Source organism: Gopherus evgoodei, chromosome 6 (assembly GCF_007399415.2).
Source record: "Gopherus evgoodei ecotype Sinaloan lineage chromosome 6, rGopEvg1_v1.p, whole genome shotgun sequence".
Lineage (NCBI taxonomy): Eukaryota > Metazoa > Chordata > Testudines > Testudinidae > Gopherus > Gopherus evgoodei.
Genome location: NC_044327.1, coordinates 83,145,307 through 83,163,164, shown reverse-complemented (window position 1 = coordinate 83,163,164; position 17,858 = coordinate 83,145,307). Strand labels below are relative to the sequence as shown.

At 40.9% G+C, this 17,858-nt stretch overlaps 1 protein-coding gene across 4 annotated transcripts in view; it reads right to left on the bottom strand.

Annotated features, from left to right (window-relative positions):
- Window positions 1-2,678: 2,678 nt before the first annotated feature.
- Window positions 2,679-17,858, bottom strand: part of HAPLN1 (hyaluronan and proteoglycan link protein 1) — a 103,379-nt gene continuing 88,199 nt past the window's right edge. For all 4 annotated transcript variants that reach the window (XM_030567733.1, XM_030567736.1, XM_030567735.1 and 1 more), the window contains exon 5: window positions 2,679-6,664. In XM_030567733.1, coding sequence (XP_030423593.1) covers window positions 6,375-6,664 — 290 coding nt within the window. In that variant the 3' untranslated portion in view covers window positions 2,679-6,374. The remainder of the gene's footprint in view (window positions 6,665-17,858) is intronic.

Here is a 17,858-nt window from a genome sequence, read left to right as displayed (position 1 = left end):
TGGTTAGGGGCTCAGGGGTTGCCCTACCCCTAGGTGGCACTGTGGCTGCAATTTTCCATAACAGTGAACTGACTGGCCACTCATCCATTCATCTCCTCCTAATCCCCAAATATCCCATTCATGCTATTCTATCAAAACTGGCATGGGGACAGCTGTGGCGATATGAAGAACTGCAGAATACATCACGAACCTGCCAGAAACCCACCAGAAACCCACCAACACCACACACACTGGCTATGTTGGGGGCTGTTCAGAACTACCAATATAATGATGAACTTCATTCATGGAAATTAGGAAGATTAATGTGGTCACCTGCCATGATTCTGTTGGTTTTCATATTTTAACATTGTCACTATGATTTTTGAAGATATCACCACAGATTATGAACGATTCTTTAGTTTGTTTGCTCCCACCTTCTGCTCCTTCCTTGTCTGTGATTTCTTTTTTGAGTGGTTATTGATGGTTTATTTTATTGTGGGTTAAAAGTAAAAATACTTGAAATCTGGAGCACTAACTCATGCATTCATAATAACATTAAGCTAAGTGGAAAAACCTAGTCAATGTCTCCTTATTTCTGATGACAAGAAGTGAGTTCAGGTTCTCTTGGGACCAATTAAATGATTGGCTGAATTTGAATCTCAACTCTGTTCCCTTCACAAACCTGATTTGATATCCCAAATGTGAAGGAGGTCTGAAGAAAAATATCTAACTGGAAGGCAAAGTGGTATCATTTTTAAGCCTGGACAATTGTGTATGAATTAGTCTCTTGCTGTAAGGATTACCTGAAGAATAACAAAAGAACACTTTATTTGATAAGTTGTTAGCTATGGTTTTGTTAGATTTATTAAATGGACCCATCATATAGTTGTTGAGCACATGACAAAAATAAAAACTATACAATAATTCATGGGCCACTGTCACCATAACTAAACTTCCAATGAACAATTAAGCTATACAAATACCCACTTCCATGCCAAAGCTTGAGGAAATAGATGAGCCTTGCACCTTACCTGAAGATTTACAGACCAGACTCAAGAGGGGTCTACGCTGATGATTGTCTTTCTTCAATGCTCAGGTGTTGAGGTCTGGGCACAGATATACAATAAGACAAATATGCATCCAAAGAAGTGAGCTGTAGCTCACAAAAGCTCATGCTGAAATAAATGTTAGTCTCTAAGGTGCTACAAGTACTCCTGTTCTTAAGACAAATACTGTGTTCAATATTACTATGAGAGGTCCTTTCCCAAAAATTAAAGACCAAGGGTTATCTTAAGTGTAAACTAAGGATGTGAAAGACCATTAGAAACAGAACTATGAGGGTTTAAAAGGAACCTTTCAGATTATTCTGTTAGGAGATACATCACAAGATGTGCACGCACACAAAAAAGGTTTTAATACCAGTTATGTTTTGTCAGTTCAACATTACCTTTTGAATGTATGACTGTTGTATACAGTTCTGTTAAAAGGGGGACTATTTATTTGTTTCTCTGTTTGTGGCTGAGTTAGGGCTCTAATAAATTTGAGCTCTGGCATCTCTCCACACAATAAAATCCATCATCTGAGTTGAATTGCTCTGCTATGGGCTTGCTTGACTTCAGTAAGTATTGCTGGGGAAAAATGCTAACAAATGCTCAAGACACTTGAGTCTGATCCAGGAGCATAAAACTTTCTTCAGGACAATTTAATTTTAGTTATAGCCAATAAATCTCTATTACAGGTAGTCCTTGTGTTCAAAGTATAGAGTGGATAAATTAAATGGCAGCCTAATCAGTTTTAATGCCAGCGACTTGAGATTACTGACTAAGATAATCGAGTTTCCAATTCTAGCCACTGCCCTATCAGCAGAGCTTCTTGTAATCTGTCAGGAAAATCCAGCAGCTTTTATCTCTGGTGGGTTTTGGAGATGATAGTGGTGGAAAGAAATAAATGATTCACTGCTAGAGGCTTCCAAACATTGGTACAAGATCTCATTTGTTGCCTTTTGGGATGTCATTTGATGGAACCTGTCAGTGTCAATGAAAAGACTAGTTTGGATGGCATGGCTCTACTGCCCAGCCCATAAAGTCTAAGATAGGTTCATCGAGACACTAGTTTAAATAAATCATTTGAAAATAATGTATTGTTGATCTTAAAATAGCATGTTAGTTTTGTTAGGTATTTGCCCTCTTCTCTTTTGGTAAACAACTTTTCTTTTTTTAAAGATGAATTAGGTTAGTCATCCAAATACCACCAGTACAGTTCTGAACAAAGCAGTGTGTCTTTGCTTGTGAAACTGTGTGAGCTGAAGCCTCAGCTGGGCTATATCAGTACTCTTCCATAGAAGACAGTGGAGCTTCAGCTGCAAATCTGGCCCAGTATTTTGAATGAATACAAATTTGGTTCCGGACCTCGGAAATCTTTACCTGGCTGCATTTTTAAAGTAACAATTCTTTGTGCTTGCTAAAGTCACATTGTTTCTTATTTTGGTTATAACTTATATCCACAGAGTAGTTCTTTTTTTGGCGATGTCTATACCTGTGACAACTTTCTATTTACTGTGCCAGAGTAAGTGCTTTCATGCTCTTAATCCTTTTATTTTTCCCAGTGTCTTCTCTGGGAAAGGAAGAAAAGAAGGGCCAGCCAATAAAAAGAAATCATCATATTGAAAAGAATGTGATTTAATTGTCATTCATGGGCATTAAAATTCAGATACATTATGAAATACAAGATAATAACACAGCGCATTTTATTCATTCTTATGATGAAGGTTTTATATCCTCAAGAAAAGAAAATAGCACAGATTTTTAACAGGTCTTAAGCATCCTCTTCAGATATGATCCAAGTACCTAGCAAACACATTCAAAAGTTAAGGCTGTTTTCTAACTTTGACATTATAAAAGTGAAATGGAGCTACATCTGTAGTTGTAAAAATTAAATATAATTTTTGTCTATTAATTTATGGACATTTCACACATAATTGGATGCTTTTCTCTTTAAAACTGCTTACAGTGTAGTTAATTTCTGCTTCATACATTTGTGCTCCCAGCAAACTATCCCATTAACATTATCTGTTTATAATGATAAAGAGATACAATTATATCTCTGGTGAGCTAAGACTAGCCTTATTCAATTAGAATACTTCTGAGAAAGCCATCAGGCCTTTCCTTAAATAATATAATAAACTTCGCGCACAGACCTTCACAATGCTGTGGGTCTGAGTTTGATTCCTGACAATGAATATATTCAGTGGGATTTCACAGATGTAAATGAACGGTAGAATTTGGCCAACAGTGATCATATTACAGCTCATTGTCATGCCAGGGTCCCAATTCCTCTGTGCTATGACTCCTTTGTGCTGCAAAACTTGAGGATCTGTCCATCTGGCTATTTCCTTGTGGTAGGGGGAATATCTGGTTGGCATAGAACCAGCTTAGCCACCAGCTGCATCATGGCGCCTTATGTACAGAGCCTGGCCATGGATGTATGTGCTGCTGCACTCTGGCTGTCAGAAAGGCTGCTTGGGTAGTGGGGCACAAACTAAAATAGTTATGGTGGAGGCTGGCTAGCTTCAAAATCACGGAAGTGCAAAGTGTTATAAAGCTGACTTGCCCCTACTTGGGTGTAGATCCAAATGCATCTTGGCCTGACCTAAGAATCTAGACTTGGATGCTCACATTTCTGCAATTAGAATCCATGGCCAGATTCTCTTTCTCCAAAATAAGAAACCTGTGGCCAAGGGCTCTGGAAAAGGAGGCTGCTGAGATGACTTCAGCAGAAAGCTGTCTGGTGAGTTGTCTCTCTATGAAAGAGTCATGCACATCCCACAAATGTGAAGGATTGCACAGGAGGACAGGGTCACTTCTATGAAGGTTCTGTGGCTTTACATCACTCCAAGTGGACTAACAATTTGCTTGGGAACTGGAACCAAATTATGAGTGACTTCCTCTGGCTTTTGCTGTCCTCAGGACTATTGGGGCTGTGCAGAAAAGATAAGGCCATGTTTTCTATTGTCTACTTTCCCTGGGTTGGAAGGGGGATTATCTGCATCCCTTTGGCCTTATTCCTGTCCCTGTCCTGCCCACATCTTCCCCAGCCTAACCATTCTCCAGCTCCTTCCCCTGGATGTACCTCAGACCCTTCAGAAAAGTCTTTGCAGAGGGAGAGAGAGTGTGTGTGTGTCTATGTGAGAAATAGTGGTGGGGAAGTGTGTATGGGGGGGAGGGGAAGGGATTCTTCGAAAGTAACTGAGACCTCCTTTTGAAGGGAAAGGAGTTGAGAGCATTTGGCTATAGGGAGGTATGATTTGGCCTTTTAATTGTGCATATGTTGTAATCATAAGTGATTATAACATTGTGCTTGAGTTGCCAGAAACCCTGGCTCTTGTGGAAGTAAATATTATTATAGTTTTCTTTTCAATGACATTGTTTCACCTGGAAAGTATGAGCCAATATCCATATTTCACAAAGGTCTCACCAGGAAGGAATTTTGCCTTCTGCACTTTGTTGGGAATGGCAAGATGCTCACCAATTCAATATCTTTCTACTACAATCCTGTCATGCATTTAAAACGGAACCACAGTCATTTCAGGAATCATAGATTTATTTACTCATATGTGTGTGGGGAAAAAAATCTACACAAAAACATCCATGAAAGCATACCAGCTGTGTCGTACTGGGATAATACTATATTTCATTTAGCTATGGAAACTGTAAAACTTCATTTAATACAAATATTGGTCCTCTGAAATCTTCATAGTCAGCAAACATGATGTAGGAAAACAGACTTCTACATTTGCTTTGTTTTTAATAGTGATACTAATACGGATGGGAATTTCAAAGTTGTTTAATGGATTTGCAAAGGTCAAGATTTTCAACAGTGACTAGTAAATTTTGAGGGGCCCAATTTTTGGGTCCTCTTTAAGGTCTGATTTTCAGAAAGTGTTGAGCACCCACTCTTTGAAAACTAGTCTGCTTTCAGGTGTCTGAAGTTGGGCACCCAGAATTGAAGCATCCAAAAATCACTAGTCACTCTCAAAAATCTTGGCCTCAGATATCAAATTCAGGGGAATTGGGTATTAATTTAATGAGAATTGGTGCCCTCAGAAAACTCTGTTCACTGTGCATAGTGCTTTCTGTGATACTGGAAGACAAAGGTAAATGTCTTCCATGCAGACCTCTGCAGATTGTGGTGAAATTGCTAACAATTTCTAGCGTTTTCCATTAATCTTAATAATGATCAATCATAAAATCAGATTGAATTGACTACATTTACTATTTTTATTTGATGGGTTTAGAAACAGTAATATTTGTATTGGGATATAAATTGGGCTTAAGTATGCATACAAACAGACAATATGGTGGGGTGGTTTTATTTTTTTCTTTTTTTGTTGGGACTAGATTTTTCTCTCATTGTAGAGACTGTTTGATTTTTTTTATGTGTTTTTTCCAAATGTTTATCTTTCATGATGTGTAAATAACAGAAATATTTTTTTATAAAGACAATAACATTTCAAAGGCTAACATAAAATCAAGCTGCTAAATTTTACAATTTATCTGTCCAGCAGTTCATCTATACAACTGCCCTGAGTAGATGCTAAATGCTGCTTAGCAAATGGCCTTTAGAGTTTAAAAATAACTCAGTAAAGCTACTCAAAGGTATTACAACACTTCTCAGGCATCTTCAGTTTGAATTAAGAAGTAGGGTTCACTCATTAGTTAATTATTCACCCACTCATCAATGTTTTACACACAATAAAAACAAATTTAAATGTTCAGGAGATCTAGTTGTGCTTTTTGCTATGCATTGGCTCACATATGAGCTTATTTTTCTGGAAGGCAAGATTTTAAATGGTAAAACAAGTTCTATTTTGTGCACTGTTTGAGTTGCTGTTTTCATCAAACTGTATATATTGTCCCCCTGTGAAAATGTTTTTTTATTTTGCAAAACCTTACTGAACCCGTTAAGAAAAATTATCGTATTTCAAAACTGCCGATCTAATTTTTTGTAGTGCATCTCAAAATGGTACAAATGTGTAAGATTTGTGCTTGAAAAAACTTCTGCTTTGAGTAGCCTTACATTTCTTAATTTAGTCCTAGCAATTGTCAAGCTATTGCATGCCCCATTCATGAAAAATTATACTTTGTTGGGATGGTGTGGCTTAAAGAGTTTGGCTCCAACGCTTCCTTACCTAGAGCTTTCATTCAATTATATTAATTTAAAATGTCTGTTGAATTAACAAAACAAAATCAAATTAAAGGGTTGGACTTATGAAAATTGACTCTTTACAGTAAGTAAAAAAGGTTTATCACAGTTTTGGTAACTTGCATGAGTTCGTATAGAAAAGAAATCTTTCACATGTTCTTAATGAATTTAAAATTGTTGTGCTCTAGGTACTTTCAGTTGTACGCCCTGAAACAGTAGACACCATATAGCTTGTGTTTTTTATCTGGGAAGCCTACAAAGCGCACTGCTGCTTCATCAGGACTGCAGCGTCTTCTTGGCCTTGAGATTGGGTAGCGGACACTGCCATCAGCCAACCAGCCGGCATCACAGCGATCATATCCTAGAAGTTTCCAGGCAGCAAATATCTGGCCTACTTTAGCAATCTGGGATCCATCCTTGAGGCAGGCCTGCACCGCTTCATCATAGGTCAACTTGGTTGGGTGTATTAGGTAGTAAAAACGGCCTAATAGAAAGAGAAAAGGTAAGTTGTCAGCCACATAAAATGATTAAGAAATTCTATAAAAATAGTCTTCACTATAAAAATCATACAAAAAAGAATATCAACCATCTGTTTGTTCTAGTGCTGGGAACTGGATTCAAACCCACTTCATTCTTTCAAAACTGGGACTTAATAGACTTAAATACATTAAGTTCACATTCTGGTTAGGGGAAGTCTGAAGGAACAGAGCAGGGGGAGGAAGACAGACATTTTCTGTTGAACCCTTTTTCCCCCTCCACCCAATCTATAGTTATCCGTGTATGCCAATTTAGCATTAGAGTGGAAGTTCTGTGCTGTGCTAGGTACATTTTTGTCCCTACTGCAAACCACAGGGAGAAAATGTGGAGGGAAAAGTGTGTGTGCGTGGGGGGGACATTCAGGAATTCAAAGTAGGCCCCCAGTCCTGCAACTGGGTTCATACAAGCAAACCCATGTGTATACCCACATAGAATTCCACTGAAGTCCCAGAAAATAGCTAGAGGCTTGTAAATTTCAGACTTTACAGGATTCCTACATCTCTAGTTTATTCAGGAGGATGAAAAATTAGTTCAGTGCTTACATTATGATGGGTTTGCAATCTATATTGCAAATTAAATTAAACCCATCATGATGTTCCATTTTCTTGCCACAACCAGAGTGGTATGACCTGTGATAGTATTTAGGTAAAGGTGATCTGGCTCAAAAGATGCAGTTTATTAATTCATTACAGAAAGAACCATTCCTTGATATGGCAGACACAATGTTCCTGATGAAGTAGAAGCACCATTTCAAGTCTTGTGCACTATTTCAGCCTTCTTACAACAACTCCTGAGAAGCAAAATTTGAGCTTGTAAGGAAGACTTATGACAGGCAGGTTTTTGGTCTACTACAACAGACAAAAATATTTACTGTTTCTTTTTAGGCATCACAGGGTATGTTCTCACCATAGGATGCCATAACACTGATAGTGCTCTGAGGAAAATTGTCTCTGTCTAAGGTAATACAAATATATGTCACAAGTAAAACTAAGGGGGGAATCTCTTTTGTTAAGTTGTAAGCAACAACACTATAAACAATAATTTCATCCATCAAGGAAAGGTATCACTTAAATTAATTGTATTGCTTTTATTCAATATCTTCAGGGTTATTTATCATTATTGGACGGACAATTAAGCAACTGCGAAGTGGAACTGCAGTCAGCTTATAAGTTAACAATTCCCAAATAAGCATGACAGGCTTTCAAATTGACGCATTTTCAGTGGACACTTTATATAAGAAATGAGGTAATTTTTGTATGGGGCCCTCTTGTTTTAATTCCAGAAGAAAATATTATGTTTCTTATTAAAGAGTGTGCCAGATTATTGTTGTTTTTCCTTCCTTGTGAGAACCATCTCTGCCCCCTTTCAAATGCTTTTCTCAAAGGAAAGGCTGTGTCCCTTTGCGCCAACTACTCAAAAGGGTTTGTTGCCTAATTAAGGAGTGCCAGATTGGATGGAATATATATAAAAACTGGGAATAGCTCAATTTTTAGGCTTGCACCTTTTTATATTAGGACTTGTTTATATTGGAGCACAAATTCTAACAAAGCAAAAACTTTTGCGGCCTGTTCAGTTACTAACAGAACTTTTTCCTTTGTTTCATTTTTGTTTTCACAGATCTGTTGTAATTCACTGAGAGGTATCGCTAAGAACTTTCCAAATGGCATTTCAGTAGAAGAGTAATGCTGACATTGGGTAATATACCTCTACCCCGATATTACGCGGTCCTCAGGAGACAAAAAATCTCACCGCCTTATAGGTGAGACTGCATTATATCGAACTTGCTTTGGCGTTCCTTGTTCCCTGACTGTTCCCTCCAGAGACCCCTAGCCCTAATCACCCCCAGGTCCCCACACCCTACCCGACCCCCCTGCTCCCTGTCCCGTAGCCACAGCCCCTGCCCCCTGACAGGCACTCACCGGCAGCAGGAGGAAATGGAGCAACGTGGCCCCAGCCCCCTCCACTCCGCCACCTCCCAGCCACGGTGAGAGCAAGGAGGTTGGGGAAAGGATGCCCCCCATACTCACCTGTGGTGGGAAGCAGAGCACCATGGCTTGGAGCTGGCAGAGTGAAGCAGGCTGGGGCTGGGCTACTCCGCTTCTGCTACTGTTGGTGACATCTCTTCCCCCAGGCCCCCTCCCCCGAGTGACACGGCTGGGGTCAGGGTGAGGGAAGCAGAACAGGCTGCTTCCAGCTCCCTGCTAATCCCACAGGCCACTCTGAGACTGCGGGGCCCCCAAAATTGCCACCCCCCACAGCTCCTGCCTCCTAGACCCTGGGGGAGAGGGAGCCCATGACCACCACTGAGACCCTCTGCCCCTTATCCAACCCCTCGGCCCTGGCCCGGCACCCTTAACACGCTGCTCAGAGCCGAGTGTCAGAGCTTTATCATGTTGTATGTGAACCCATGTTATATTGGGTTGCGTTAAATCGGGGTAGAGGTGTATATCTATTTAGAAAAGCACATGCTTTCTTATGTTTCAATGCAGTTGAAACCATTTTATAACATTTGCTAATGTAGAAGATTTCTATGACTGGAGACAAACTCTTCATACTCTATTGGAGTCAAAGGTAGTTTGTTGTAGAGTGAATAAGCTTTCAGATTTGCCTGATGGGCTGCAAATCCCACTGAGTTTATTAGCAGCTGGTCAAGCCTTGTGTCAATGGAAAGGTAAGTTCCCATAGATTTGCAATAAAGTTGTGAATTTGACCCATGGCCTCAGTAATATCAGCACTCTTAATATGCCCATTCCTTAAATAGGCCATCACTAATAGTAAATGTTGTGCACAGAGTTTATTGGTTATTTTTTAATTTAACAAAATATTCTGGATACCGATGAACATTTTATGCATATGGGCCCCCTCGAGAAGAGGATTTCCAGGCAGTAAATAAAACATTGTTAAACTTTACAATGTTTATAGACAATATGTGAACAGCTACTTCAATTTGGTGTAATCTCATCCCCAAATATCAAGAAGATGTAAGTGTGAAGTGATGCCTGACCGTTTTTGGCTAGAACTACATTTTGCTCTTTCTAATATGTAACTCATCAGGATGTGGTAGTAGAAACTTTCACCTTGCACTTGTGAAAAAGCCAAGAACTTATCTGTTAATTCCTTATTTTCCTCTTCCTCCACTCCCCTTGTTTTGTTTGCTGTGTAATAGACATGAAATGCACACTAACAAAGAGGTACTACAGAAGGCCCTCTGTATCACTTGAACTCCAGGTTCAGAGAGGTGTTTGGGGGTCCAGGGGCATTCATTGGTCTAGAGACTCTTGAATAGATCCTGAGCAATGGGGAAAACTTTGCCTTGTGGTAGTTGTGAAACCATTTGTCTGTAGAATTCCTTCACATCATACTGACAATCCTGGTTATTGATCCTTACAGTCCTGAGTGTAACATCTTGCATGTTTCTTTGTTATGCTTTTCCAACGGCAACCAGAGACCTTTTGTTTGCTCCAACTGCTTTGTTTAAAACGAATAGGATTCTACTATAAGTAAAGTTGGTGGGGAGGAGGGAATGGAAGACATAAGGGAATATACAGACCTGTGGAAAAAAGGTTGCCAATTTTAATGGGTCATATTCTTGGAGGTTTCATCATGTGACATAATCTTTAATTAAAGACTAATATTTAATTCCTGGAGACTCCAAGATAATTCTGCAGGGTTGGCAAACCTGCTTATAAGATTCTTGCCTGGAGTAACTGAAGGCTAAAGCCAGACTGTTTTTGTCGCTACATGACAGACATGTAATAAGTGATCTAGGAATTTAAAAAAAACAAAAAAAAAACCAAAACCCCTCACAGTACTGCTAACCAGAAGAGATCAAAAATCATGTTACAGCCCCAAAATCACATGATTTCAAAAAATAGAATAAAAACATGTTTTTATTCTATCTTTTGACTTTTTAACTCCCCTCTATACTTCTGCCTACATATGTCACCTTGATCAATTGGTGCCTCCTGCTGCCCCCACAGCGTCCAGAACCACAGGAGACGTTCCAAAGGAGCAGCAAGCATTGCTGCTGAGCTCTGTACTTAGCAGCAGCTTTTCCCTGAATTCCCCCTCCAGTACAACCCTGGTCCCACAGAACCCTCTCACTACTATAGGACCATGCATGAATGGCAGGGCAGGACTACGTCCTTCACCCTGAGGCATTCAGACAGTGCATATGACAGGTTATGAAAACCACCCTAAAACTGCTAGTCAAGATAAAATCATGAGTTGGCAATACTGCCTTTACTGTGACCCAATGCAACTAATCACATCATTGTGTGTTTGTGGGAAAGTAAACTGTTCTCCAGGGCCAGATGGCAACATGACAATAAAAGATGGGAGTTTTACATATTCTTGGATGTAGCCCGAAGGCTGCTGGCATTCGCACAATGTGTAGAGCCCATCATCTGCTCAACAGACTCAAGTTCAGAATGTCTTAATATCCACGGCGAATTGTTGATCAAAGCCAGTGTTCTTCAGCGTTGTTAAACGCCTCAGAAGTGAAATACTTCCTCACTCATTAAATGGGAAAGTTACTTATTAGGTTTGGCATCTATTTTGCCCTATGTTGGGGAACTACAGTAACTTTATACTGCCACTTTAGAAAAGGGACGTTCCTTCAAAGGTCCTCATTGCACCAGCTTTCAGCAGCGAAGCTCGTGATTAGCAAACCTCCATACCATAGGCTAATTGATTCACTGACTTTTTGAATCCAGTTTATTTTTAATATTGTTGTATCTTCTCATTTTCTTTGGTTTCTCACTCAGAGGAACGACGACTCTTTACTTGGAGTCCTATTTTCCTTGAAGGATAAAATGAGCAATACAACTATATAACCCAGAAAAGGTTTATGCATTGTGCATTTCTGTCATTACATTGAAGATGGTGCCTTAACTCTGATGTTTGTGGCCTCCACCACTGATATAACTGGTTTGCTGCTACACTGAATAAATTAAATGGGATTTTTTTTGTAAAAGAGCATTTTGTACCTTGTTAAAACAAGACATTTATGATTTTACTCCATTAGAGCAGATTAAAAAAATCAGTTATAGGGTGCTGTTCAGTGTGCAAAGCATGTAACTGTCTGTTACAGCTATCCCCCTGTTCCATTTTGTTTCTTACAGCTGTCCCCATACTTGTTTTTGTTCTCCTCCTGTGGCCGCCCTTCCCTGGCTGTTAAGTTGTTTACCAGGGCCACTGCCCTTCTCAAAGGGAGGGCCCCTTAAGTTGTTTAACAAGAGCCATTGCCCTTCTCAAAGGGATGGCCACTTGTGCTGCGTGCTAAATGGGACCACTGCCCTGTTCAAAGGGTTAGTCCTGTTATCACCTTGTTGACCCTGGGCTCGGTGTAGGGCAGGCAATGTCCAGAGCTGCAAGACCTATTGTGTTTTTAAGATCCTGGGCATGAGTCATAGGCCTCATGTGCTTTTGAGTCACCTATTCCACAGGACTCTGCCCAGACATGTTTCTGTGCTTAACCTGCAGTTTTTCCCTGTGCCTCCTCCCTTGTGACAGAGGGAGCCTATCAGGATTACTGGCGGGAAACTGCCTGAGTTTGCCTTTAAAAACAGACATTTTTGAAACAAACATCAGAAAGGTTCCTGCATTGCTGCCTGGTCTGATCAGCCAGGGGTTTTGGGGGGTCCTTTCTCCGCTCTCATTTTATTTTTGAGCGTACCTCTGGTTTTTTAACCCCCCCCCCACAGAGAACGAATTGCTACCTGAGAGATCTCCTGATTATTGAGACTGTACCGAGCCCTCCTTGCTTCTTCTGACGTTGCTGCTGCTTCTGCCTTTTGCTGCTGCCTTGAGGACTGGTAAGAATCCCTCTGTGAAACTTTCCCTACTTTTATTTTATTATTTTAGCTGCTGGCTCTGTTTCCCCAGGACACAGACTCAAGCTAAACCTTGGTCTGTGTCTTAAAACCTCTCAAACTCCCTGGCGCTTTGCCGCTAAAAATAAGTTTGTTCCGCTGCTAAGCTCTGCTCCTGTGGGCTTTGCCTCGGGGCTCCCTGCTTTCAGCTGTATCCATTGCTATAGCCACCATCCCTTGGCTGCCTTGGGAGCTGTATCCTGGGCACATACCACTCTGCCCTCTGTGACTTCCCCATAGCATAAGGTGCACGATAGGTTTTGTTTTTTTAGTTTAATAAGTCATAGTTTAAGATTGTAGAGCTTGTAAGTTCACCTGCCTTGTTATAGTTTACTGTTTTGTTGCTCCGTATAGTTGCTTGTTATAGTTTTGCTTAGAATTATGATATTTGTTGTTTTGCCTAGTCGTTGGTTAAGATAGATAAGGTTTTTGCTGCTTAAATTTGTCTTCCTGCTGTCCCGATTTCTCCCTGAACTTTCCCGTGTCTGTTTTTTTCCCCCGCTCCAATCTCCCCCTCTGTGTGCTTCTCCGTGTCTCCCTGTTATAACCCTTTGCTGCTTTCCCCCCGCATCTGCATCAGCCTCCGAACTTCCCAAACCCCTTGCTGCTTCTCCCCCTGTGAAACTTCCCAAACCCTTTGCCGCTTTTTTTTCCTTTGTTTTTGGTGTCCGCTTGTTGCTTAAACCTCTCTCTAGCCCTTCTTTACACTTCTCCGCTGCCCCTCCCCTACCGAAGATCACCATCACACTGCTCCATTGTCCTTACCCTGCAGGGCTTCAGAGTCCCTCGCTGCTTCCAGCCGCACTCTCCTCTCATCAGTTGCCACTAATCATTCACTCCCCTCCTGTTCCTTGACCCAGCCTTTAGGTACACTCTTGCAGATTATCTGCTATCCTAGCCTCACAAATTAAGTCATTACTTTTCTTTTATACCATTATATTGCATAATTTCACTTATCACCCATATTGTATTATTGCACTGTGATTCACATTTTACTTGTAATTATAACACCCCATTGGTTGCTTCCACTTTTCTGATATACTTTGTATTTGCATTGATACCATTGTGTATAAGGCCACTAACCACTTAATACATTCTGTCTAAGATTGTTGACCATTTTATATAGAAGCTACCATTTTATTTTGCATTTCTTTTGATACGCTTATTGACTATACTGTATCCCATTGTGCTGAACCCTGCTTACTGTACCCCACTGTTAGAACTCCCTACACTGTTCAATAAGAACCCCCGCATCATTGTCTATTGTAAACACCCTATACACCCCATCCCATCGTATTTCATTGTTAAATTCCCACCACTTCCTTTTTCCTTTAATAAAGAAATTAATTGGCACCCCACCTGTGTGGTAATTGCTCCCCCAAGATCCCATATACCTGCAGGCAGGGACAGTAACAAAATGCATATTAATGAGCAGAATGTTTAAAGCAAACCCCACTCAGACATCATGTATATTTTATAAAGGAAGCTAGTAGTAACCCTCTACTCAAGTTGCTTTCCAGTATAAAGAATATGTATGACTTGTTTTTGAGAAGCATTAAAACCATGATTATTTGCATCAGGCCTTGAAAATTTGGCAGGCACTACTTGTTAGTCTATATTTACTTTGTTTGTATAAAATTCTGTTCAAATTTAACTGATTTTCAAAGTACTGAAAAAATCACCATTTTCCTCCTCACATGCAGACTGTCAAATCACTGAATGTTCTAAAGGACTAGGTATGAAGCAGCAGACACTGCACAGAGAACTTCCAGAAGAACTGTAATAGGAGTAAGGGAAGATTGCTGGGCTGAGTTTTACCCAACTCTCCACCTCTTAGACCTATCCTGGAATCACCACAAGGGGCCAGCATCCCATTTCACCCACTCAAACTAATATAGTATCTAGACTAGGAAGGACTCTTACTATCCAGCAGTTCTCAAACTGGATCAGGACTCCAAAGTGGGTTGTGATCCTATTATAATGGAGTCATGGGGGCTGGCATTAGACTTGCTGGAGCCTAGGGCTGAAGCCAAAGCCTGAGCCCCCACCTCCCAAGTATGAAAGTGAGGGTGTCAGGCCTTCGTGGCAAGGCTCAGGATTACAGGCCACCAGCCTGGGGCTGAAGGTCTTTGGCCTCCCCTCACCTGGGGTGTTGGGGCTTGGGCAGGCTCAGACTTTGGTCTCACCTCCTGGTGTCATGTAGTAACTTTTGTTGTCAGAATGTGGTTGCAGTGCAATGAAATTTGAGAAACCCTGATTAACAATGACCTCTCTAGCTAAGGTTGCAGAATAGTTTCCATCCTAATCCTTATTTTCAGTAGCTCATAACTTCCTAAAACATACCCTGAAAGAAAAAAAATTCAGCCCTGAAGATGTATCTGCTCAAAAATAATGTTTTCACTGGGGCATCTGAGTAAAAACAGTTTAGCTGTTTTTGAGTACAAGAACAGAGAGAAAACATATTTCCCTTTGTGAATGTTTATTAACATCTGGAGGTTGAAAGTGGAAAGAGGTATAACTCTCTCTGATATAAATTTAGTTTTGATTTTGCCTCTAATAACCACGTACTACAGAATGCACACTGTAGGCTCCACATTTCTTGCAATACTGCTAAATTTAAAAAAAGGTACAATGTGCACGTGTTTGACTAACTTAACTAGGTAGTTAAAAAGTATAGGGTCTGGGTCCAATTAAAGTTGCAGGGACGCACAGACATCAGAAAATGCCATGATTACAAGTACATTTTTAATGCTGCTCCCCTGTGCATATTCATTTCCAATAGTTTTTCTTATTAGAAAGAAATTAATTGTAAACATACAAGAATGAAGAATACATTGTAATCTGCAAGACATGTATTTAGGGAGGCAGAAAAATTATATATTGTATGCGATCATGTTACCTAGTTACATACATATATACGATCTGTAGTAGCTGACCACCTAATTAAAGACTGTTGTACATGTAAAAAGGAGCAGAAGTAAAGTTTTTGTGCACATCTTTAACTTTGATATTTCTTGACCATGGAGGGCTAATCACACAGCTTTAAAATGCTCTTAATGTAAGTTTATAAAATGTTCCACTATGAACTTTGGTAAATCATAATTCTTCGTTTAACAGTGCTTGCCAAGCCAATTTGCAGCAGCCACCTGAGTGAACTGCAGAGACCCTCAAACCACCATCAGACCTGGTCAGAGGGCAGACAGTGATGTGAGACTTTGTGTGTCTTTGGCCACTACTACACGTGGGGGTCTCATATTGGTCCAAGGTGTGATGGCTGCCCCTACACACTAACCCTGGCCCATTCAGAATCCATCTGGAAGGGCTCACTAATGCTGTGGCAAATCAAAGCTGGCTATGTGTATGGTCAGGTCAATTATAATGGACAGTTTCTGACATCAGTGCAGCCCGTTCTTCACAGCACTTCGACCTCACAGAGACGTTTGGGCAGGGCAAATGGACCCACAGTGGGTGCCTGGCCACCAAGTGTGCTTTTGGGTGGTTGAAGGGGCCTGTGTATAGTGGAAGGCTTGGGTTTGCCCTGAGCTTCTCAACTCTTCTGACTGTGGCACCCTCATAATGGCAGTGTGGAAGAGTGCTGTTGCTTAACAGGGGGAGCCATGGTATTAGTGTGGGTTGAATCATCTCAGCTACAATGTAACTGGTTGAATATAGTAGTATATCACTAACCTGACATGAGATGAATGGAGCCAGACCCAAGCACAGTATTGTGCTGTAGAATAACAGAGGACTAAACTGGATGATGCGGGTTGATGGATCAGTGTTCTCATTGGGCAACCCCTGAGTTCTCAGTTCACACTGGGGATAGTGATGATCCAACCAGCGGACTGCATTCAATGTTCTTTCTAGGGCTGAATCTCAGTCACTTGTCCGCTAACATTCTTGATGCACTTCCACCCCCCAATGTTCGAGCCATTGGGCTAGCCCTAAGACTATTACAGTTCAACACTGAGGGCTTGTCAGCAGCCAAATGCAGTATGAGCATAAACCATGGTCAGACATTATTAGAACTCAGGGCTGCCCAGAGGATTCAGGGAGCCTGGGGTCTTTGGCGGCAGGGGGGGCCCTCCTTCGGCAGTAATTTGGCAGGGGGTGTCTTTCTGCCCCAGGGCAGAAGGACCTCCCCTCCCCCACCGCCGAAGACCCAGAGTGGAAGAAGCTCCGGGGGCCTGGGTCCCACAAGAGATTTTCAGGGCCCTTGGAGCGAGTGAAGGACCCCACTCCAGGGGCTCTGAAAAACTCTTGTGGGGGCCCCTGTGGGGCCTGGGGCAAATTGCCCCACTTGCCCTCCTTCCCCCCTCAACTGGCCCTGTTAGGACTTGAATAAGGTGTGAGTTTTCCTTTGCCTGTATAAATACAGGCTTCTGATTTGTAGTTATATAATCTAATAAAATATGTTTTGAGAGTGAGATGGGTTTAGATGGATTGAACAGTGGTCAGGTCCTATAAACGGCATCAATAAGAGGTCATGACAGTGTGTTGTGTGAGAGAGTTTTACTGCAACATTTTCTCATAGTAGCTAAGAGGAATATATGATACAAAGCTGCAATCTTTAGTGCTTTATGAAGTGTATCTATAGTTTTAGAGTTATGTGATTCACTCAATCCAGCATGGAGCTGACCTAGCAGCTCCAGACTTTAAGTTGCTACATTCAGATTTGCACTTAAAGCAGTACTAAAGTATTTCCATTTCATGATTTAATATCCATATTTAACATCCTCTTCAGGAGAGAACTGAGTTTTGTCAAAGATTTACTAACTTGGGCAGATAATGCATTTAAAAATTAGACCTTTTTGGGGTTAAGAAAGTGACACAAACACAGAATTAAGTATCTGTGCTTAAAGCAAGAAATGTGTTTAATCTTGTGTGTTCTAAGACAAACATATTTCATCGTGGATGTACCATATGTGAATAAGTAAAGAAGTGCACTTATCCTATGCTGGTTGACTAAAAGAGAAACATCTGCTTTCCAAGACGGATAAAAATTACTCACAAGCAAGAGGCCCTAACGTGGTCACTGAAGGCTGGCTATGGAGATGCTAAGGAGGGAAGCTGTCTTTGCTTGTGGTCTGTGATGGCCCTGATCCTTGCTATTGGTTGTAGCTATCTTTTTGAACAATGCTACAAAGTTCTTAGACTAACCCTTCAGCTATAGCAAGCAGAGACCACAGCTTTCTATTCAGCTGTATCCATACTAACATCTAGCGAAGATTAGATGGCTCCAAATCCAAGGCTTGCAGTCATGAAACT